We start from the raw sequence: 24,295 nt of genomic DNA, 5'->3' as shown, positions 1-24,295 counted from the left end.
ATATGTGAAAAAATGAGAAAGAGCTTTTGTAAATCATTACAGATACTAGCTTATGACAACGGCATAGCTTTAGTCGTAAGAACTAGGAAGGCAATGAGGCAGACATTCGTCACACTTGAGCCAGTTAGTAGGAATATGGAACTGAATATCAACCAACAGAAAACAAAATATACGGCTGCTGGGAAAGCATGCAAGCCGAACTTTCCACCACCAATAACAATGGATGATTATACTTTCGAGAATGTTGATCAGTTTAAATATCGACAGTCACCCACTCAAATGACACATGCATTGCGTATTTTTCATTAAAAGTTTTTCCGTCAAGAACTCGTATCATCAAATTAACGATTTATAAAACACTTATGAGACCAGTTGTTATGTTTGTCTCGGAAACTTGGTCATTAACATCAAAAGATATTGAAATGATAGATGCTTTTGAGAGAAAAGAACTTCGAGCAATCGATAACTCAACCTATGTAAAGGAAGATGGAGGTGGAAGTACAATTATCAGCTGTACACTTGTGTATAAAGATCCACTTATCATAACCGTAGCGAAATCACAATTTAAGAATAGTGAGGTACATAACTACAACACTAGAAGAAAAATGGTCTTCGTTACTCATTGCTAAAGCTGTCAGTGGCTCAGAAAGGAGTTAAATATGCAGCAACAAAAATCTTTGATCATTTCCCCAAACACATAAAGTGACGTACAGGTAGGAAAGCAAATTTTAAAACTAAAGTTGTTTCTCCTGGACAACTCCCTGTATTCCATAGTCGTATTTGTATTTAAAAACTGGTAGCCCCTAGGGAAAAAAGTTTTATGTATAGTTGGGTGAATAGCACTAGAAAAATAATATGTTTATTAATGTTAACACTAATCGTGCATATATGTCCTGTAAACTGACACATTACACATCATTTGGGTTAAAGAACCGTTCAAATAAGCAATACAACAAGTACCTAACTATCTAATTAAGTCAGACTAAGAATGACAGTGCGCGTGGCAGTGATGAGAGATGTGGAAAAAGCCAAAAAGAGACTCAAAGAGGACTATCTCGACCTAGAACCGGATCAGTAGATGGAGTCATGGTGGACTTGCAGAAAATAGGGTGTATGGGATAAAAATCTCACGCGTTAATAACTGAAGAGGCCAAGGTTCACAATGAACTGTAGAGCCACAGAAGAAGAGAAGTTTATTTTCGCCAACACTGAATAGAAATACGTTAACTTTTCAAGACATCAAAGACGCAAAATTAAAACTGTATGTCTTCATGTTTTCACGACACATTCCGTGACCAATTGCATTTCAGGCGCTTTGCGAAACATTCAGTCAGCCTTGACGAAACCCAGAAGTGCTGTTGTCTTTGGTGGAGAGCGAATGGTCACTGTAACTTTATACTGTCCAAAGCATATAACGAGATGCTATGGATAAAACCTAATGTGGGCTTGAGAAATAAGGATAATGAAGTAGAGAGATTTAACTCCCTGACTTTCCGTTCATACGTGGGAAGTCTATTGTCAAAAATAGAGCATCCTCTCTGACGGATCACAGCAGCACTTTTGCGCAACGGCAGGGATGACTTGATGCTGAGCAAGGGGGTAAACTAGCTCCCCTGCAAGTGTGACATTTCATAGATCCAACGTATGACACGTACAGCCCAGAGCACTGAAGGCACACCCGTCTCTTAAAGCCAAATAAATCATCTCTGACCGAGCACTGTGTCATCATTAGCCGCTCTATGATGTACGTCGACTTCATTATTCTGGGACTGGTACTGAAGGAAGCAGTAGGAACTCATTTGCGAAGGAGTTAATCAATAGAGGTAGCAGTATCAGTCCGGTCAAAGCTTGGAATCCGGTGTTTTCTTTGATCAACTTGCAAGAACTTCGCTATAGTACAGCTCCTTCTGATACACTGGTATCTCTGCGTGGACTGAGTGTATACCTACAAATTTGGTTCATATGAGGTAAGGTCTTCAGACCTTACCGTACACCACCGCATCATCAGCAAACAACCGCAAATTGCTGTCTTCCTTGTCCGCCAAATCGTTCCCGTATACAGCTAATTGTAGGGGACAGACACTTACATAGCTGTGGCAGTGTTGTAGCGCCAGACAGACACTAGAGATAATTCTCTAAGCATTGTCACTGCCTTACGGGCGAAGGATCTAGCCAACACGACATTTCGTTGCCCACTGTTCGGTTCACAACTTATATCGTTATCTTCAAATCCCATATTTGGTACGCGCGTGAGTACTCCAGACAATTTAAGTTAGAAGTAAGAAAAAAAAATGTTCCAGAAGCGTGATAGTCGGTCTGCTTTAATACTGTGAATCTAGATAGTGCTCTTTGACATTAACGAGAAGTAGTTACCTCTGGTGGAACGTTATAAGCTGACATAGAAGAATAAATGACACAAATACGGCTCTACATCCCTTTACATAAATGCCTTCGAGATCATGTATGGAACACCACTTTTCCTACGAACAAACTGCCTGTCTATAATTCCAAGTATTTTACATATAAGATCGAACTTTAAAGATCCTATAAGTTTCATATCGCTTGCATGCTTCCGCGTTGCTTTACAAATATCGCTAGTATTTATGCATGCAGAATATATACTGGTGACATACTGTACGTCACGTCGTTCAATTTATTTTAGCAGTAGTCCTGATTTTCAGTGACAGGACCGTAACAGCACGCTAAACTGATAACTTGGATGCAGATAACACTACTGGTGTCAGCTACAGTTATGCAAAGTGATAGTTCCAACCTAGAGCTAGTTGCATAATGAGAGTAAAAAAGAAATAGACGCTCAAAAAAAGAAGTTACTGGTCTATAGTTCACAAATAAGCTAGAGTCAAATAGTTAGCAACAAATACGTTTCCATTACTGAATCAAACTGCCAAAGAGCTTTGTCAAGGAATGAGCACCGGGGTCTCACGATAGTGACATAGGCTATCAACTATCACGAACTCTGAGCGCACGTGCAGCTGCTTTACTGAAACGTCGCACGCTTGTTGCCCGTCTTGGCAAAAGAGAACCAAGCGGCTACGTAACAAAGGCGAACAACTGTTTTGACGTGAGTGTCAGAGGGAGCGGTGGCAACAGCTGACGAAAAAAGTCTGAGGGCGTATCACGCACTGGCAAACTACCAGGATGGTGAAATAATTCCAGAAGAGATGTAGATGTGGATGGTGGTGATCACGTGCAGGAGTACATTTCAGGAAGACGAACGCTCAACCAGGCGCAAACTAAGAAGTAAATAGCGCATACATATTTATGACAAATGTGTTGCTAAATAAGTAATGAACTCTCTTTTGAAGAATTTTCACATCTATTAAAAATTATCAAAGAGCGAACGGTCAACTTTTCACAGAGAAATACACAGATGAATTCGTTAAATGTCTGACGAAATCCACGTAATCTATCTCTCTTTTTTTGAAGCCATGAGAATATGATATTCTTTGAGCAAAGAGAGACAGTCATGTTGACGCAGAATGACAGTCGCGTGGCGGTGAGCTGGATACAGTTTCAGTCAAATGTTTCGTCGACCCAGAAAGGAAGTCAGACATTTAACTGTTCATATGTTGCTGCCTCTGCTTACTAGTAATACTACGTTCAAGCGATGTTTTCAGTACATGTCTGAACGAACCCACTTCCTATCTGCAATAAGTTGCTTTTATTGAAGAATTTAGTGTACGTGCTTAAGAGACTATCAACAGTTGCAGTATTTCAAGCGTCGATTTAGCGTACAGTTTAGTAATTATAGAACAGACAAGAAATCCTAGAAAGAAACTTTAAACATATATTCTGTAAGAAATGTAAGATACCCAGCGCTGCGAAAATTTGAACACGGAAAGGACGCTGTTAGGTACATGTTTCTGTATTAAAAGAAGTGGCTATTGGAGAAGATATCCTGAAAAAGCACAAAAAATAAAAAACATTTAAAATGATTGAGTTCATCAACGATGCAAATGACAGTTTTGAGGTTATAAGTGGCATACAACGGAAATGCTGTGTGGCTAGCGCCTCCCGTCGGGTAGGCCGTTCGCTGGTTCAAGACTTTCGTGCTAACAACACATCGGCGCCTTGCGTGTCGATGGGGATGAAATGATGATGATAAGGACAACAGAACATCCAGTCTCTGAGCGGAGAAAATCTGCGACCCAGCTGGGAATCGAACCCGGGCCGTTAGGTATGATATTCCGTCGGGCTGGCCACTCAGCTACCAGGGGTGGACACTGGCATAAAAAAAAACAGCCGTCTATCTACTTCTCTTTTACACTACTAGCCATTAAAATTGCTACACCACGAAGATGACGTGCTACAGACGCGAAATTTAACCGACAGGAAGAAGCTGCTGTGATATGCAAATTATTAGATTTTCAGAGCATTCACACAAGATTGGCGCCGGTGGCGACACCTACGACGTGCTGACATGAGGAAAGTTTCCAACCGATTTCTCATACACAAACACCAGTTGACCGGCGTTGCCTGGTGAAACCTTGTTGTGATGCCTCGTGTAAGGAGGAGAAATGCGTACCATCACGTTTCCGACTTTGATAAAGGTCGGATTGTAGCCTATCGCGATTGCGGTTTATCGTATCACGACATTGCTGCTCGTGTTGGTCTAGATCCAACGACTGTTAGCAGAATATGGAATCGGTGGGTTCAGGAAGGTAATATGGAACACCGTGCTGGATCCCAACGGCCTCGTATCACTAGCAGTCGAGATGACAGGCATCTTATCCTCATGGCTGTAACGGATCGTGCAACCACGTCTCGATCTCTGAGTCAACAGATCGGGAAGTTTGCAAGACAACAACCATCTGCACGAACAGTTCGACGACGTTTGCAGCAGCATGGACTATCAGCTCGGAGACCATGGATGCGGTTACACTTGACGCTGCATCACAGACAGGAGCGCCTGCGATGGTGTACTCAACAACGAACCTGGGTGCACGGATGGCAAAACGTCATATTTTCGGATGAATCCAGGTTCTGTTTACAGCATCATGATGGTCGCATCCGTGTTTGGCGACATCGTGGTGCACGCACATTGGAAGCGTGTATTCGTCATGGCCATACTGGCGTATCACCCAGCGTGATGGTATGGGGTGCCATTGGTTACACGTTTCGGTCACCTCTTATTCGCACTGACGGCACTTTGAGCAGTGGACGTTACATTTCAGATGTGTTACAACCCGTGGCTCTACCCTTCATTCGATCCCTGTGAAACCCTACATTTCAGCAGGATAATGCACGACAGCATGTTGCAGGCCCTGTAAGGGCCTTTCTGGATACAGAAAATGTCCGACTGCTGCCCTGGCCAGCACATTCTCCAGATCTCTCACCAATTGAAAACGTCTGGTCAATCATGGCCGAGCAACTGGCTCGTCACAATACGCCAGTCACTACTCTTGTTGAACTGTGGCATATTGTTGAAGCTGCATGGGCAGCTGTACCTGTACACGCCATCCAAGCTCTGTTTCACTCAATGCCCAAGCGTATCAAGACCGTTATTACGGCCAGAGGTGGTTGTTCTAGGTACTAATTTCTCAGGATCTATGCCTCCAAATTGCGTGAAAATGTAATCACATGTCAGTTCTCGTATAATATATTTGTCCAATGAATACCCATTTATCATCGGCATTTCTTCTTGGTGTAGCAATTTTAATGGCCAGTAGTGTATTTGTCATTTAACTGACCGTAAATTAGATGAGATGACAGCACTACGTCATTCCACGCATTTGCCTTCCTATTCATTTCCGCGTATGTAGCATACCCTACGTCGCTCGCAATCTGCAACATGTATGACTTCCTTGGTCTCTCCCAGAGATTCCTTCCTTCAATAGCTCCTTCTGCTATTGTTCCAATGAAAATGTTACGTCTTAAAACGTGATTTGTGGTATGTCTAATACTTGGCGTCCCTAGGAAATTTTAATGGTTAGCTGCATTTTCGAAATACATATCTACGAGAAAATGTTTTCACGGTATGATCCGAATCTCGATGTACAGTTCTGATGTGGAAGACCAGTACAGCCCTTTATCTTCCATGTTCCGTGTTGTCACTGCTATGTGTAAAGAAAACTTATCATCGTGCTCCGCATGATGAGTAACTGTTTACTCTAGATACCACTGTCAGAAAGATATGAGTAGCGCGTCTGGATGGTAGGATCTTCACAAAATACGATGACGGCTTAAATGCGTGGGTAAACAGAGAAGAAGAAAGGACGTACCACTTTGCGAGAGTTCTGCTGCCCGTGTCTTCCTCCTCCTCTGCAGCAGCGGCCCTGGACCGCCTCTTGTAGATTGACTCATCCTCCAGAAACTGGCGCGCCTTGCCTATGTCTGAATTCTTCAGGCCCACGGTGTCGAGAACCTGCGAACCGTGCACAGCGGTCACTACACACATTAATCGGGCAAAATACATTGGGATATTTTGCTGTTACTAAGCAAAGATATAGAGTCGGATACAAAGAGTTTATCTGGTGCAAACGGGAAGTCATTTCTGTCTTTCCAAGCATTAATCCCGACTCGCGGGGTCTGCTGGTTAATCGGATGGGACATGTTAATTTTAAGGGGTCGCCGGATGCCCTGCCTGTCGCCACCTCGCACTCTCCAAGGAAGGAATTAGTGCATCCCAAATGTCTGAATCTAGTGTAATCTATAGAATGGTGCGAATTTGTTCAGGTGTCTGCGAGCCGTGTAACTGAGGCGGATCGTGGGGACCAGCCCGGCATTCACCTAGTGGGATGTGGAAAACCGCCTAAAAACCACATCCAAGCTGGCTGGCACACCACCCCTCGTCGTTAATCCGCCGGGCGGATTCGATCCAGGGCCGACACGCCTAGCCGAGTCCAGGAAGCAGCGACTTAGTGCTCTCTGCTACCCTGGCGGGTGCAAATGGGAAGGCATTTATTGAAAGACAAAGCAGAGACGAGAAATGAGCATCTACACGATACAAAATGAGATATAATACAGGTACAAAATGCTTTCTTGTGAAACCCACACTTTTCTTCACTTTATAGAGAAATTACTTTTGAATACATTACGGGAAAGGCAGTGAGCAATGTCTTACAAATATTTACTATTAAAACAGTCTTGATCACGATTAATTTATCAAGGTGACCGGTTTCTACCACTACTGTGGTCATCTTCAGACCTACAAGGTGTATACAAAGCTTTAATTAGAGGGCTGCATACATTAAAGAAAATACATAAAGTTATAAAGCTATAAAACGAAGAATTACCATTGAGTAGGAACCTCTTTCTGTGGGAGAATCACTACTGGAGAAACCAGTGCACGTCTTACTACATATAATGGAGGCTCCACCCACTTCTGACTGCATGATGTCATTACTAACCAATGAGTTATAAGTCGAATTACAATTTAAAATTTCTCAGTTAAAAGAACATTGTCAGAATTAAAAATAAATACACACTAAACTTAGCTTATTAAACAGCTATTGTCAATTAAGAAGCGTTAAAAAATATTTAAATATGTAGGAAAAAGGAACTTCGGTTTGGCAGTACATGGGTTGCCCTCTCATTGAAAATCGTTTCAATAAAGACATGTTGCTGCTCAATAATACATCGTCTGATGTGACAGTCTTCGCCATTCCACTTTCGCAACAACTCCGATGGGAAGAGGCCTGCTGCCACATCTATGCACCGGCGTTTGTCCTCACCATGTCAACCACTAGTTCGACTATCGACTTTACAACAACTTCAGTGGAAAGAAGCCTTCTGCCTCATCTTTGCAACGGCGTCCAACTTCACCATGGCAACCAGTGGTTGCAAATGGTTCACTAACATGCCTTGAGAGGACAACCCATGTACTGCCAAACCGAAGTTCCTTTTTCCTACATATTTAAATACACTCCTGGAAATTGAAATAAGAACACCGTGAATTCATTGTCCCAGGAAGGGGAAACTTTATTGACACATTCCTGGGGTCAGATACATCACATGATCACACTGACAGAACCACAGGCACATAGCCACAGGCAACAGAGCATGCACAATGTCGGCACTAGTACAGTGTATATCCACCTTTCGCACCAATGCAGGCTGCTATTCTCCCATGGAGACGATCGTAGAGATGCTGGATGTAGTGATGTAGAACGGCTTGCCATGCCATTTCCACCTGGCGCCTCAGTTGGACCAGCGTTCGTGCTGGACGTGCATACCGCGTGAGACGACGCTTCATCCAGTCCCAAACATGCTCAATGGGGGACAGATCCGGAGATCTTGCTGGCCAGGGTAGTTGACTTACACCTTCTAGAGCACGTTGGGTGGTACGGGATACATGCGGACGTGCATTGTCCTGTTGGAACAGCAAGTTCCCTTGCCGGTCTAGGAATCGTAGAACGATGGGTTCGATGACGGTTTGGATGTACCGTGCACTATTCAGTGTCCCCTCGACGATCACCAGTGGTGTACGGCCAGTGTAGGAGATCGCTCCCCACACCATGATGCTGGGTGTTGGCCCTGTGTGCCTCGGTCGTATGCAGTCCTGATTGTGGCGCTCACCTGCACGGCGCCAAACACGCATACGACCATCATTGGCACCAAGGCAGAAGCGACTCTCATCGCTGAAGACGACACGTCTCCATTCGTCCCTCCATTCACGCCTGTCGCGACACCACTGGAGGCGGGCTGCACGATGTTGGGGCGTGAGCGGAAGACGGCCTAGCCCAGCTTCATGGAGACGGTTGCGAATGGTCCTCGCCGATACCCCAGGAGCAACAGTGTCCCTAATTTGCTGGGAAGTGGCGGTGCGGTCCCCTACGGCACTGCGTAGGATCCTACGGTCTTGGCGTACATCCGTGCGTCGCTGCGGTCCGGTCCCAGGTCGACGGGCACGTGCACCTTCCGCCGACCACTGGCGACAACATCGATGTACTGTGGAGACCTCACGCCCCACGTGTTGAGCAATTCGGCGGTACGTCCACCCGGCCTCCCGCATGCCCACTATACGCCCTCGCTCAAAGTCCGTCAACTGCACATACGGTTCACGTCCACGCTGTCGCGGCATGCTACCAGTGTTAAAGACTGCGATGGAGCTCCGTATGCCACGGCAAACTGGCTGACACTGACGGCGGCGGTGCACAAATGCTGCGCAGCTAGCGCCATTCGACGGCCAACACCGCGGATCCTGGTGCGTCCGCTGTGCCGTGCGTGTGATCATTGCTTGTACAGCCCTCTCGCAGTGTCCGGAGCAAGTATGGTGGGTCTGACACACCGGTGTCAATGTGTTCTTTTTTCCATTTCCAGGAGTGTATTTTTAACGCTTCTTAATCGACAATAGCTGTTTAATAAGCTAAGTTTAGTATATATTTATTTTTAATTCTTGACAATGTTCCTTTAACTAAGAAATTTTAAATTGTAATTCGACTTATAACTCATTGGTTAGTAATGACATCAAGCAGTCAGAAGTGGGTGGAGCCTCCATTATATATAGTAAGACGTGCACTGGTTTCTCCAGTAGTGATTCTCCAACAGAAAGAGGTTCCTACTCAATGGTAATCCTTCGTTTTATAGCTTTATAACTTTATGTATTTTCTTTAATGTTTGTAGCCCTCTAATTAAAGCTTTGTATACAACTTGTAGGTCTGAAGATGACCACAGTAGTGGTCGAAACCGGTCACCTTGATAAATAAATCGTGATCAAGACTGTTTTAATAGTAAATATTTGCAGAGAAATACTTCCATCTATGAACCAGACGATTATTGACAATTGGCACACAATGAATTGTGCAAGGTCTTTGTCGAAAATTAGTTTACCGACACGTTTCGATACATAAGCATCAGATATAGCAGTGGCAAAACAGAGAAATACAATATAAAAAGATGTGTCGGAAAAAAATGTATGCACTGTGGGCAGCAGATTCCATCAATACTTATAATGAAGTAAAAAAACAAACCACAAAAATTCAGCACAATAGATACTGAAAATATAGCTCGCATATACGTCGAGCCAGGTGCCAAACTGGCCTTACATAGAGAAAAATGGTGGTTAGGAAAACAACTGCCATCAACAGATTGCGTTGGCAACCATACAGACAGCAGTTGGCTATTAAAGAACGTAACCACTGGCAAAGCGTACATTGAATGTATTGAGTCAGTATTATATGAATTTGGATGCCATGGAGGAAACACGCAGACGTAAAACTTTAAAAACGCGAATTATGTAACGTGCAGATTGAAATATAAATAAACATAACAAAACATACTGACTTAATGCGAGCTGTTAACTGTTAAAATTATAAAACATAGAGGAATTATTAAGCAAAACATAAATTGCGCGAGATACAGGGAGTTTCAAAACCAGTACACGGGTTTTAAGGCTATGTAGCATTTATTCAACTTACAATTATAAGTAATATATCAAATGAAAGATCATCTCAAAAAGTTTTTCTTACAAGTGTTCAGTGTGAGCACCATTCGTCACACATCGAGTCTATACGTGAGTTCTTCCCATACGTTGATCAGTGTCTCCGCAGTATTTGTTGCAATAATGTTGTTTATAAAATCTGGTAAATCAGCTGTTAGCGTGGGCGCATAGAAACGACCATTTATGAAGCCCCAAAGCTAAAAATCGCATGGAGTCAGATCGTGTGTGAACGCAGAGACCGTGCGAAAGAAGCTCTGTAACCTGGCCCTTTGCGACCAATCCAGCGATCGGGTGCAACGTCAGTTAACCAATCGCGTACTGAGTTACGCCAGTGAATCGGCGCATCATCTTATTGCCAAATAAAGTATTGTGGTTCAGCTTCTACACGATCTTGTGGGGATTTGCTGACCCACAGATGCATACATTGCGTGTGTTCACATTTCCACTTACGTAAAAAGTCGATTCAACACTGAAAACAGCACGGGTCAGAAAATCTTCATTGTCATGCAGCAACATTTCGTTTGCAAAGTTGGTACGTATACCGTTGTCTGTAAGCTTTAGAGCTTGTAACAACTGTAAACGATAAGGACGTGGTTGTAAGCGTCTCCTTTAAAGTTTCCACACAGACGTTAGTGGAATTGCTAATTCACTACTAGCCTTCCGAACTGATTTCTTCGGACTACGCGTGGAAGACTCACACTCTTTCAACAGGTTCTTCAGTCATTGTTGGTCGTTTCAGACTCTTCCCTTTGTGCACAGGTGCACAAACAAAACTCTTTGAGTTGCTCTTTCATTTGATGTACAGGGTGTTTCAAAAATGACCGGTATATTTGAAACGGCAATAAAAACTAAACGAGCAGCGATAGAAATACACCGTTTGTTGCAATATGCTTGGGACAACAGTACATTTTCAGGCGGACAAACTTTCGAAATTACAGTAGTTACAATTTTCAACAACAGATGGCGCTGCAAGTGATGTGAAAGATATAGAAGACAACGCAGTCTGTGGGTGCGCCATTCTGTATGTCGTCTTTCTGCTGTAAGCGTGTGCTGTTCACAACGTGCAAGTGTGCTGTAGACAACATGGTTTATTCCTTAGAACAGAGGATTTTTTTGGTGTTGGCATTCCACCGTCTAGAACACAGTGTTGTTGCAACAAGACGAAGTTTTCAACGGAGGTTTAATGTAACCAAAGGACCGAAAAGCGATACAATAAAGGATCTGTTTGAAAAATTTCAACGGACTGGGAACGTGACGGATGAACGTGCTGGAGAGGTAGGGCGACCGCGTACGGCAACCACAGAGGGCAACGCGCAGTTAGTGCAGCAGGTGATCCAACAGCGGCCTCGGGTTTCCGTTCGCCGTGTTGCAGCTGCGGTCCAAATGACGCCAACGTCCACGTATCGTCTCATGCGCCAGAGTTTACACCTCTATCCATACAAAATTCAAATGCGGCAACTCCTCAGCGCCGCTACCATTGCTGCACGAGAGACATTCGCTAACGATATAGTGCACAGGATTGATGACGGCGATATGCATGTGGGCAGCATTTGGTTTACTGACGATGCTTATTTTTACCTGGACGGCTTCGTCAATAAACAGAACTGGCGCATATGGGGAACTGAAAAGCCCCATGTTGCAGTCCCATCGTCCCTGCATCCTCAAAAAGTACTGGTTTGGGCCGCCATTTCTTCCAAAGGAATCATTGGCCCATTTTTCAGATCCGAAACGATTACTGCATCACGCTATCTGGACATTCTTCGTGAATTTGTGGCGGTACAAACTGCCTTAGACGACACTACGAACACCTCGTGGTTTATGAAAGATGGTGCCCGGCCACATCGCACGGCCGACGTCTTTAATTTCCTGAATGAATATTTCCGAAACATACAGGAGGCGGCGTGGATTGGCCTCCCTATTCGCCAGACATGAACCCCTGTGACTTCTTTCTGTGGGGACACTTGGAAGACCAGGTGTACCGCCAGAATCCAGAAACAATTGAACAGCTGAAGCAGTACATCTCATCTGCATGTGAAGCCATTCCGCCAGACACGTTGTCAAAGGTTTCGGGTAATTTCATTCAGAGACTACGCCATATTATTGCTACGCATGGTGGATATGTGGAAAATATCGTACTATAGAGTTTCCCAGACCGCAGCGCCATCTGTTGTTGAAAATTGTAACTATTATAATTTCGAAAGTTTGTGTGCCTGAAAATGTACTGTTGTCCCAAGCATATTGCAACAAACGGTGTATTTCTATCGCTGCTCGTTTAGTTTTTATTGCCGTTTCAAATATGCCGGTCATTTTTGAAACTCCCTGTATGATCATTCCACTCCAAATCGTTCCGTACGCATACTCCCAGATATTTTACAGAAGTAACTGCTACCAGTGTTTGTTCCGCTATCATATAATCATACAATAAAGAATCCTACTTTCTATATATTCGCAGTACATTACATTTGTCTAAGTTAAGGGTCAGTTGCCACTCCCTGCACCAAGTACCTATCCGCTGCAGATATTCCTGCATTTCGCTGCAATTTTCTAATGCTGCAACTTCTCTGTATACTACAGCATCATCCGCGAAAAGCCGCATGGAACTTCCGACGCTATCTACTAGATCATTTATATATATTGTGAAAAGCAATGGTCCCATAACGCTCCCCTGTGGCACGCGAGAGGTTACTTTAACGTCTGTAGACGTCTCTCCATTGACAACATGCTGTGTTCTGTTTGCTAAAAACTATTCAATACAGCCACACAGCTGGTCTGATATTCCTTAGGCTCTTACTTTGTTTATCAGGCGACAGTGCGGAACTCTATCGAACGCCTTCGGGAAGTCAAGGAAAATGGGCATCTACCTGGGAGCCTGTATCTAATATTTTCTGGGTCTCATGAACAAATAAAGCGAGTTGAGTCTTAGACGATCGCTGTTTGCGGAATCCATGTTGATTCCTACAGAGTAGATTCTGGTTTTCCAGAAACGACATGATACGCGAGCAAAAAACATGTTCTAAAATTCTACAACAGATCGATGTCAAAGGTCTATAGTTTGGCACATCTGCTGGACGACCCTTCTTGAAAACTGGGACTACCTGTACTCTTTTCCAATCATTTGGAACCTTCCGTTCCTCTAGAGACTTGCGGCACACGGCTGTTAGAAGGGGAGCAAGTTCTTTCGCGTACTCTGTGTAGAATCGAATTGCTATCCCGTCAGGTCCAGTGGACTTTCCTCTGTTGAGTGATTTCAGTTGCTTTTCTATTCCTTGGACACTTATTTCGATGTCAGCCATTTATTCGTTTGTGCGAGTATTTAGAGAAGGAACTGCAGTGCGGTCTTCCTCTGTGAAACAGCTTTGGAAAAAGTTGTTTAGTATTTCAGCTTTACGCGTGTCATCCTCTGTTTCAATGCCATCATCATCCCGGAGTGTCTGAATATGCTGTTTCGAGCCACTTACTGATTTAACGTAAGACCAGAACTTCCTAGGATTTTCTGTCAAGTCGGTATACAGAATTTTACTTTCGAATTCACTGAACGCTTCACGCATAGCCCTCCTTACGCTAACTTTGACATCGTTTAGCTTCTGTTTGTCTGAGAGTTTCTGGCTGCGTTTAAACTGAAAGGGCTTCCAGCTTCCTCATTAGTGAACACTGCTAAGAGCTATTCGGCGATGCTTGCCCACCAGCTGCCATTGCACTTTCTCCGAAAAGCCAGCGCGACAGCAGTTGGGGACGCGAATACCAACCTTCTCGGCGAATTCGTCTGCAGCGCGCAGCTTGGACCGGGAGGACGTCCTAGCGGCAGAGATCTCGTCCTCGAGCGCCGCGATGCGTGCCCGGGACTCGCGGACGCGCCGCGAGCTGAAGAAGTCGTCCTCCTCGTCGGCGTCGTCGACGGAGCCGATCAGCCGCCGCCGGCCGCCGCCCGCGCGCCTGAAGGGCGACGAGTCTTCGCCCTCGGCTTCATCCAGCAGGGCCGACAGGGGCCGCCTCTGCGGCGAGAAGCGAACGCACGTTTCACTCCCAAACTTTGTCTGAACTCTAGACGGTGAACTCGAACTCCACTGACAAAATTTCGGGAGTTTTACAGGAATATCTTCATACATAAAAGTAGCTTCTGGTGTATCCCAAAGGAGTGTTGTAGGATAATTATATAGGGCGTAAATTTTAAGTTGACGAACCAAAATAACTCGAAAAATAAGCTTCACACGAAAAAATGTGTAGAATCCAAAGCTGATTATTTTCGAGGGGGACATCTGCTGGTGCTAAAATTAGCCCGCCAACCCAGCCCCCTGCGGGTGGGACGGGAGGCAACTTTAAAATTTCAGATGGGAACCCCCATTTTTTATTGCAGAATCAGATTCTATATCAAAACCTACGTACATTTTGTCTTAAACATTTGTTTTGATTCTTGGTAGTTGGCGCTGTAATTCAAGAAAATCCATGTTCTCATTTTTGCGTGGAAAATGGTTACGGATAAATAAAAAATACTTACTTACTTTGTAAATTTTGATTCGCTAAAACTAAAACTCACCCTCCTCCCCATAGGATGGGGTGAGAGAGAGAGGAATTAGAGTTTTACGAATGCTGACCTAAATATTAATTTTTTCCGCAGATTCGGATAAGTTTTGTTTGTATGTGGGTCAACATTTGTAAAACTCTAATTCCTCTCTCTGAAAACCCATCGAATGGGGAGAGAGGGAGAGTTTTAGTTTTAGCGAATCAAAATTTACGAAGTATGGCTCTGAGCACTATGGGACTTAACATCTGAGGTCATCAGTCCCTTAGAACTTAGAACTACTTAAACCTAACTAACCTAAGGACATCACACACATCCATGCCCGAGGCAGGATTCGAACCTGCGACCGTAGTGATCGCGCGGTTCCAGACTGAAGCGCCTAGAACCGCTCGGCCATCAGCGGCCGGCATTTACGAAGTAAAATTAGTATTTTTTATTTATCTGTAACCATTTTCCACACAAAAATGAGAACATGGATTTTCTTGAATTACAGCGCCAACTACCAAGAATCAAAACAAATGTTTAAAACAAAATGTACGTAGTTTTTTACGTGGAATCTGATTCTGCAATAAAAAGTGGGGTTCCGAACTGAAATTTTAAAGTTGCCTCCCGCCCCACCCCCGGGGGGCTGGGCTGGTGGACTAATTTTAGGACGAGCAGATGTCCCCCCTCGAAAATATTCAACTTTGGATTCTACACATTTTTTCGTGTGAAGTTTATATATCGAGTTATTCTGGTTTGTCAACTTAAAATTTACACCCTGTATATAAGGGACCCTGTATATAAGGATGAAGAAATAGTCGCACACTCGGACTTCGCAGAGCGGTTCCTCACGTACTAGCAATACGAAAACATCTCTCAAAATTTCGTCCCATGCATCTTTCAGGCAGTAAATGGACGTTAAAGTTTTACAATCTGGCAACACTGTAATCACATGTACGGTAACTACCTCCGTCAGAATATAGTAGTAGTGCTGTGCAATTGCAGCAGTGGGAAGCGTTTTGGGTTAGCATGCAGGAAATCGGGGGTTCGATTATGAGTCTAGGCTTATTTGTTTTTATTTACTAAAAGTAGCCTGCGTGCTACCGTATCTGGCGTCTTAATCGTCAACAGCGATCTTCTACAAAACATTTGCAGTTACTTACCATGAACACAGAAATGGAAATACAATCGTTTTCATTGGTCAGGTTTTAAAGAAACCTTTTGCAGGTCGTGGACGCGAATTGTTTCGCACCTCTGCATCTACTAGATTTCAAACTTGCTTCGTGTGTGTCCTCCCCCAATGGTCCCCACGATTAATACCAATTATTGTTCTTGCCACGCTCAGGCCCATGACATTTCGTTAGGACCTTATGTCACCAGTAGAGCTATCAACGTGCTTTGCAAATAATTTCGATGGGTCCACTGGGTGAGGGTACACACAAAAAAGTTTGTAATCTAGTAGATCCAGTGGTGAGAGATAATTCGCGTCCACGAAGTGCAAAAGGTTGATTTAAAAGATTACCATTGGAAACGATTGTATTTCCATTTGTGTGCTCGTAGTAAGTAACTGCAATTTTTTTGGAGAAGACCCACTGTAATCGCCAGATACTGTACGACGCAGACTACTTTTAGCAAATAAAACAAACAAGCCTCGACCCAGAATCGAATCCTCGACCTCCTACCTGCTGACACGAAACGCTGTCCACTGCACCAATGGCATAGCAGTGCTGTCAATTACATATGGGGGTAGTTACAATACAAGTGCTTATAGTGTTGCCAGATTCCAAATCTTTAACATCCATCTACTGCCGGAAATACGTTCAGGACGAAACTTTGTGAAAGACATATGCGAGGAATCGTGCTGTGAAGTGCAAGTGCGCGATTTTTTCTTCACCCTGTATATATATATATATATATATATATATATATATATATATATCACGGGTGTCCCTCAACAGTGACGTCAGGAGCATTTTCTATGATGTTTCCACAGATATTTGCAATTTCGTTTTTCCAATGTGTAGCTGTAATCAGCTCAAACAAGTACTGATTATCACATTTTTCACGTAACGCCCAACCAGTGCAGGCGGAAAGCGTCCGGTTGTATCCCACTAGAAACAAAATGATTCATGAAACGGAATTTTAGGCGCGCATTCTACAGAGCTGTACAAAATTAGTCTATTGCGATGTTTGTTTTAGCGGTATGTATCAAGAGCAACAGTAAAACATGGGGAATAACCAGTACCCTAACAGTGACAGAAGCGCTGCTCCATGGCTCTAGCAAACAGGGCACGCCAAGGCGGTGCTTTCGCTGCTCAAATACTCATTATTCTTCGTAGTTTATTGTCCCTGTTAACGCATACCGAAAAAACAAATATTACACTAAATTAGTCTGGGACCGCTCCATGAAATGTGCACTAAAATTCCTTTTCAAAAATCCTTTTGTTTGTAACGGAAAATAAACCGACTCTTTCTGTCGTGTTTTTGATATATATATATATATATATATATATATATATATATATATATCACAGCATACAGGGTGATTCCGCTGCCCCTACCGATAGGCTTTATGCAACCTGCAATGTCTTAACACAACTCTCACAGTATACAGGGTGATTCCACTGTCCCTACCGATAGGCTTTACGCAACCTGCAACGTTATATATACAGGGTGAGTCACCTAACGTTACCGCTGGATATATGTCGTAAACCACATCAAATACTGACGAACCGATTCCACAGACCAAACGTGAGGAGAGGGGCTAGTGTAATTGTTTAATACAAACCACACAAAAATGCACGGAAGTATGTTTTTTAACACAAACCTATGTTTTTTTAAATGGAACCACGTTAGTTTTGTTAGCACATCTGAACATATAAACAAATACGTAATCAGTGCCGTTTGTTGCATTGTAAAATGTTAATTACATCCGGAGATACTGTAAGCTAAAGTTGACTCTTGAAACCTCCGACGATCAGTTGCGTGTTGTAACAAACACGGGCCACGGTCGGCGAGCAGCATCTGCAGGGACATGTTTACGATGACGACCGTGTTTACGAGTGCGGCTGTAGTGCACTGTTGTGGTTTGGTCTAGCTGTCGCAGTGTCCGCATGTAGCGCTTGCTCAAAAAAAAAAAAAAAAAAAAAAAAAAAAAGAAATGGTTCAAATGGCAAACGGGTCCGTAACAGTCCCGTCACAGGAGAAGCGGGTGCAGTTGGTGTGTTAGCTGCTGTTGCCATGAACCCATACATGAGTACACGGGACATTGCGAGAGCCGGTGGACTGAGTCAAAGTAGTGTCATGCGCATACTGCATCGTCACCGCTTTCACCCGTTTCGTGTGTCGCTACATCACCAATTACATGGTGATGACTTTAATCATCGAGTGCAATTCTGTCAATGGTTGCAGTTCTACCTGTTTCCCGATGAAGCGGGTTTCATAAACCACGGGGCAGTGAATCTGCGGAACATGCATTACTGGTCCGTGGACAATCCTCGCTGGCTCAGAGAGGCAGAGCGACAGCGACCGTGGACTGTAAATGTATGGGCGGAATCATTGGCGACCACCTCATTGGTCCTCACTTCATTGCAGGGGCCCAAACAGCTGCAACATACATCGCGTTTCTACAGAGTGATCTGCCAACGTTGCTCGAAAATGTCCCACTGGAAACGCGTCGACGTATATGGTATCTGCATGATAGTGCACCTGCACATTCCGCAATTAACACTAGGCTGAGCCTTGACAGGATGTTCAACGGGCGTTTCATAGGACGTGGAGGACGCATAAGCTGGCCAGCCCGTTCTCCTGATCTTACACCTCTGGACTTCTTTCTGTGGGGTACGTTAAAGGAGAATGTGTACCGTGATGTGCCTACAACCCCAGAGGATATGAAACAACGTATTGTGGCAGCCTGCGGCGACATTACACCAAATGTACTGCGGCGTGTACGACATTCATTACGCCAGAGATTACAAGTGTATGCAGCAAATGATGGCCACAACATTGAACATCTATTGGCCTGACATGTCGGGACACACTCTATTCCACTCCGTAATTGAAAACGGAAACCACGTGTGTACGTGTACCTCACCCCTCATGGTAATGTACATGTGCATCAGTGAAAAAGACCAATAAAAAGGTGTTAGCATGTGGACGTAATGTGCTGTTCCAGTCTCTTCTGTATCTAAGGTCCATCACCGTTCCCTTTGGATCCCTACGTAATTCGGTGCTCTCCGATACACACGATCGAACAGTGGAGGAGTGGTACTCAAGCGTCAACTTTAGTTTACAATATCTCCGGATGTAATTAACATTTTACAATGAAACAAACGGCACTGATTACGTATTTGTTTATATGTTCAGATGTGCTAACAAAACTAACAGGGTTCCATTTTAAAAAAAACGTAGGTTTGTGCATTTTTTTATGGTTTGTATTAACCAATTACACTAGCCCCTCTCCTCACATTCGGTCTGTGGAATCGATTCGTCAGTATTTGATGTGGTTTACGAAATATATCCAGCGGTAATGTTAGGTGACTCACCCTGTATATATATATATATATATATATATATATATATATATATATATATATATATATATCACAGTATATAGGGTGATACCGCTGCCCCTACCGATAGGCTTTATGCAACCTGCAACGTCTTCATAAACCAGGAGCTAGCATCTGACATTCTCTCACTCGCTACATGCAGACTGTTAGTCCTGCAGAAAAAGTGAACAAGACTTTTCTTTAGGGAATTTAGTATAGTTCAATTTTACACTGGGATACGTTTTCGCTGGAAGCCATGGTTTTTGAGTTATTGAAGAAAAAAGCAAGGTAACTTTTGTGCGTTTTTCTTGAATAATTCGAGAACTATAGCCTCTAGCAAAGACGTATAGCAGTACAAAAGTTAAACACATTACATTTCCTACAAAAAGGTTATGTTCATTCCGTAGGAATAATAGTTTGCACAAAGAGAGTGAGAGAACACGATAAACCTGCAATGATTTGTGAAGGTATTGCGGGTTGCATAAAACCCCCCCAGTAGGGGCAGCTGAATTACGCTGTATAATTCAGCACCACAGAAGGACCTACAGCACTTCGAAGTTATGTATATCTTACTTATTTATTGTACATATCGTAAGTAAACCTATTAATGTGTCATCACTTTATAGATGTCTGACTATTTCTATTGGTCACCTCAACTACCGATACATCAGGTTTAGCGAGCCAGCCGTTGTGAGGCAGAATGCCTGAATGTTCGCCAATCCAGGAACGCACGAGTGCAGCCCTGTACATACATCTGTTGTTATTTTGGAACATAGGAGTGCCCACAGCGTATTCATCATGATGGTATAGAAGAAAGGACATTATTTGGTAACTAAGAACTTTGAAATAAGCCTGGTGAAACAGTGAGTCGAAATCTTGGCCGAAAATTTAACCAAAACGTCACAGAGCCACATCCACACACTGGACCTCATTGAGCCATCGGTACACTCAAGGCTCAAAAAAATGGTTCAAATGGCTCTGAGCACTATGGGACTTAACATCTGAGATGATCAATCCCCTAAAACTTTGAATTATTTAAACCTAACTAACCTAAGGACATCACAAACATTCATGCCCGAAGCAGGTTTCGAACCTGCGACCGTAGCGGTCGCGCGGTTCCGGATTGAAGCGCCTAGAACCGCTCGACCACCGCGGCAGGCTACACTCAAGGCCTTGCGTCATTTACAGAGGTAAAGTGTTGGCTCGTCGGTCCACATTAAACGCCTCTACTCAGCTGCGGTCCAGTTTCCGTGTTGTGTGGCCCACTAAAGGAGTGCTTCACGTGTCACTGTGAACATTGTCCTTTTGAGAGGCACCCGACACCAAATCTGCACTGCATGTAGTTTGTAATTAAGGAATGGAGATTAGAGTTCAATGTCTAATCGGCAGCTTGGTCGTTAAGAGACGGAGCACAAAGTATGATTACGAAATGATGGGGATGGAAATCGTCTGTGCCCTTTTAAAGGAGTTATCCCAACATTCACCCAGAGCATCATATGGAAATGACGGAAAACCTAAATCTGGATGGCTGGAGTTCCGTTGATATTATTCACACGGAACCTAAGCCGGCCGCGGTGGCCGAGCGGTTCTAGGCGCTTCAGTCCGGAACCGTGCAACTGGTACGGTCACAGGTTCGAATCCTGCGTCGGGCATGTATGTGTGTGATGTCCTTAGGTTAGTTAGGTTTAAGTAGTTCTAAGTTCTAGGGGACTGATGACCTCAGATGTTAAGTCCCATAGTGCTCAGAGCCAATTGAACCATACGGAACCTAGTTGAGATGCACCTGCGTTGACTGACAGCAGCAATTCCTGTCATATTTGAAAATGATTGTCATTGACAAGGTATGACATTCGCACAGGCATACACCATTTCACTGCCACGACGTACGTCAGCGATGGAGGGTCACGTTACCGCTTAGTACCAGAACTACAGCACTCTAAAGTGATCAGTGTGCTCTGTTGGAGGTGGAGAGAGGTGGCTTATGTTTTGTCCAGCGAACGTATTGTAGTCAATGTTGTGTGAATGTTGATTGCGTGTGGCTGCGATACTTTCAAACAGTTTCGAATAACAAAAATATGAGTGTAAATGGAAGAGAGGTATGACGTAACAGGTGTTACCTCTGGAAATTCTGCGTCAGGGGTGGCGCGCGACCGCGAGCCGAGCGACGCCTCTGCGTCGGCGAGAGCGCCTCGCAGCGAGGAGAGGCCTCCGGTGCCAGCTTCGGACCTGCCGGAGTACTTGCGGTCCACGTCGTCCAGCACCGGCTTGTAGTAGCGCTCGCCCGCCCGGAAGTTGCAGTCGTACACTTTGGTGCGCCGCGGCCGCGTCGAAATCCGGCTGGACATTTTGTCTGCAAAAGCACACACGTGGCAGTTCAGAAAAGCAGCCAGGCAGCACATATCGCTGTACAGTGTGTAACATCATTGCAAAGTCGACTATCGATTATTAAAATTAAGTCGATCGCGATCACTAGCAGCAGACGATGTAACCAGAGAGCACACATGACTGCACAATGTATCACATAACTGCCGTGTCGACTACCAGTTAATTAAGTCGATCGCGACCATTAACAACAGACTCTTTGACCTTAACCTACAGTACTGGCCATTAAAATTGCTACACCAAGAAGAAATGCAGATGATAAATGGGTATTCATTGGACAAATATATTATCCTAGAACTGACAAGTGATTACATTTTCACGCAATTTAGGTGCATAGATCCTGAGAAATCAGTACCCAAAACAACCACCTCTGGCCGTAATAACGGTCTTGATACGCCTGGGCATTGAGTCAAACAGAGCTTGGATGGCATGTACAGGTACAGCTTCAAATGCAGCTTCAACACAATATCACAGTTCATCAAGAGTAGTGACTGGCGTATTGTGACGAGCCAGTTGCTAGGTCACCATTGACCAGACGTTTTCAATTGGTGAGAGATCTGGAGAATGTGCTGGCCAGGGCAGTAGTCGAACATTTTCTGTATCCAGAAAGGCCTAAACAGAACCTGCAACATGCAGTCGTGCATAATCCTGCTGAAATGTATGGTTTCGCAGGGATAGAATGAAGGGTAGAGCCACGGGCCGTAATACATCTGAAATGTAACGTCCACTGTTCAAAGTGCCGTCAATGCGAGTAAGAGGTGACCGAGACGTGTAACCAATGGCACCCCAAATCATTACGCCAGGTGTTACGCCAGTATGGCGATGACGAAAACACGCTTCCAATGCGCATTCACCGTGATGTCGCCAAACACGGATGCGACCATCATGATGCTGTAAACAGAACCTGGATTCATTCGAAAATATGACGTTTTGCCATTCGTGCACTCAGGTTCGCCGTTGACTACACCATCGCAGGCGCTCCTGTCTGTGATGCAGCGTCAAGGGTAACCGCAGCCGTGGTCTCCGAGCTGATAGTCCATGCTGCTGCAAACGTCGTCGAACTGTTCGTGCGGATGGTTGTTGTCTTGCAAACGTCCCCATCTGTTGACTCAGGGATCGAGACGTGGCTGTACGATCCGTTGCAGCCATGCGGATAAGATGCCTATCATCTCGACTGCTAGTGATACGAGGCCGTTGGGATCCAGCACGGCTTTCCGTATTACCCTCCTAAACCCACCGGTTCCATGTTCTGCTACCACTCTTTGGATCTCGACCAATGCGAGCAGCAACGTCGCGATACGATAAACCGCAATCGCGATAGGCTACAATCCGACTTTTATCAAAGTCGGAAACGTGATGGTAGGCATTTCTCCTCCTTACACGAGGCATCGCAACAACGTTTCACCAGGTAACGCTGGTAAACTGCTGTTTGTGTGTGAGAAATCGGTTGGGAACTTTCCTCATGTCAGCACGTTTTAGGTGTCGCCACCGGCGCCTACCTTGTGTGAATGCTCTGAAAAGCTAATCATTTGCATATCACATCATCTTCTTCCTGTTGGTTAAATTTCGCGTCTGTAGCACGTCATCTTCATGGTGTAGCAATTTTAATGGCCAGTAGTGTAAATTGAAACCAGGGTAAATTCCATTATTCGTTCAGAAGACATTTTTACAACAAGAGCGCAACATTTCTGATTCTTCGGAAATGATATTTTAAGATTCATGTAAGAAGTCAATATTCCGAACGTTGAAACTAGTTAAATTCATCATCTCATATATTGCTACTATGAACTGAGGAAGTATAATGGCTAAAGACCATAATACCGATTAGTTATACTTAAAGGGCAGCTACTCAAGGGGGTCCAGTGTGGGCTGTAATTATCATATGGCAGCGGAACTTGATATGCTGGTGCGTTATCGCAGAACCAATTTACGCTGTAAAAACCATTATTTCCAAAAAACTGTGTTATTTCGGAAATCAGCCTTATGCAAGCACAACTAGTTTATTTTTATATTTCCCCAGACATGTTTCGACACCAATGTGTCATCTTCTGTGGGTTAACTTTTACTTTCTGTAAAATAATCATTTAACTACTGTAGGCCTAAGAAATACAATATTTGCAATTTGCTACGTTTTGTTTGGACACTCGCCTTAAAATTACATTGCTAATTGAACTGTATTATTAAACATCGATTTTAGTGCTCGTTTTCGTCCGTCGTTTTTTTTTTGACAGCATGTCATCTGCAAACTAGCCATGAAGAAAATTATAGCATATTTGTGGAGAGCTCTTTCGAGGTTAGAGGTTATGTACGTTTCTGTACTTACATTTTCCGTCCTGTTTCGTGTCTCTGGTTGGTGTCTCACTCAGCTACTACTGAGTGAAAGCAATGCACTAAATAGTAGCTGATTGAGACACCAACCAGGGACACAATATCACAAATGTGATATTGTACTTTACAAAT

General features: G+C 44.0%; 1 protein-coding gene across 1 annotated transcript in view; it reads right to left on the bottom strand.

Moving 5' to 3' along the window:
* Nucleotides 1-24,295, bottom strand: part of LOC124613004 — a 68,233-nt gene that overhangs the window by 2,003 nt on the left and 41,935 nt on the right. Inside the window, exons 2-4 of the mRNA XM_047141557.1 lie at nt 21,571-21,803; nt 14,149-14,394; nt 6,243-6,385 (exon numbers count right to left, since the gene is read on the bottom strand). Coding sequence (XP_046997513.1) covers nt 6,243-6,385; nt 14,149-14,394; nt 21,571-21,803 — 622 coding nt within the window. The remainder of the gene's footprint in view (nt 1-6,242; nt 6,386-14,148; nt 14,395-21,570; nt 21,804-24,295) is intronic.

This window comes from Schistocerca americana, chromosome 4 (assembly GCF_021461395.2).
Source record: "Schistocerca americana isolate TAMUIC-IGC-003095 chromosome 4, iqSchAmer2.1, whole genome shotgun sequence".
NCBI lineage: Eukaryota > Metazoa > Arthropoda > Insecta > Orthoptera > Acrididae > Schistocerca > Schistocerca americana.
The sequence above is the reverse complement of the archived record's forward strand: the minus strand, read 5'-3'. Positions and strand labels throughout refer to the sequence as shown.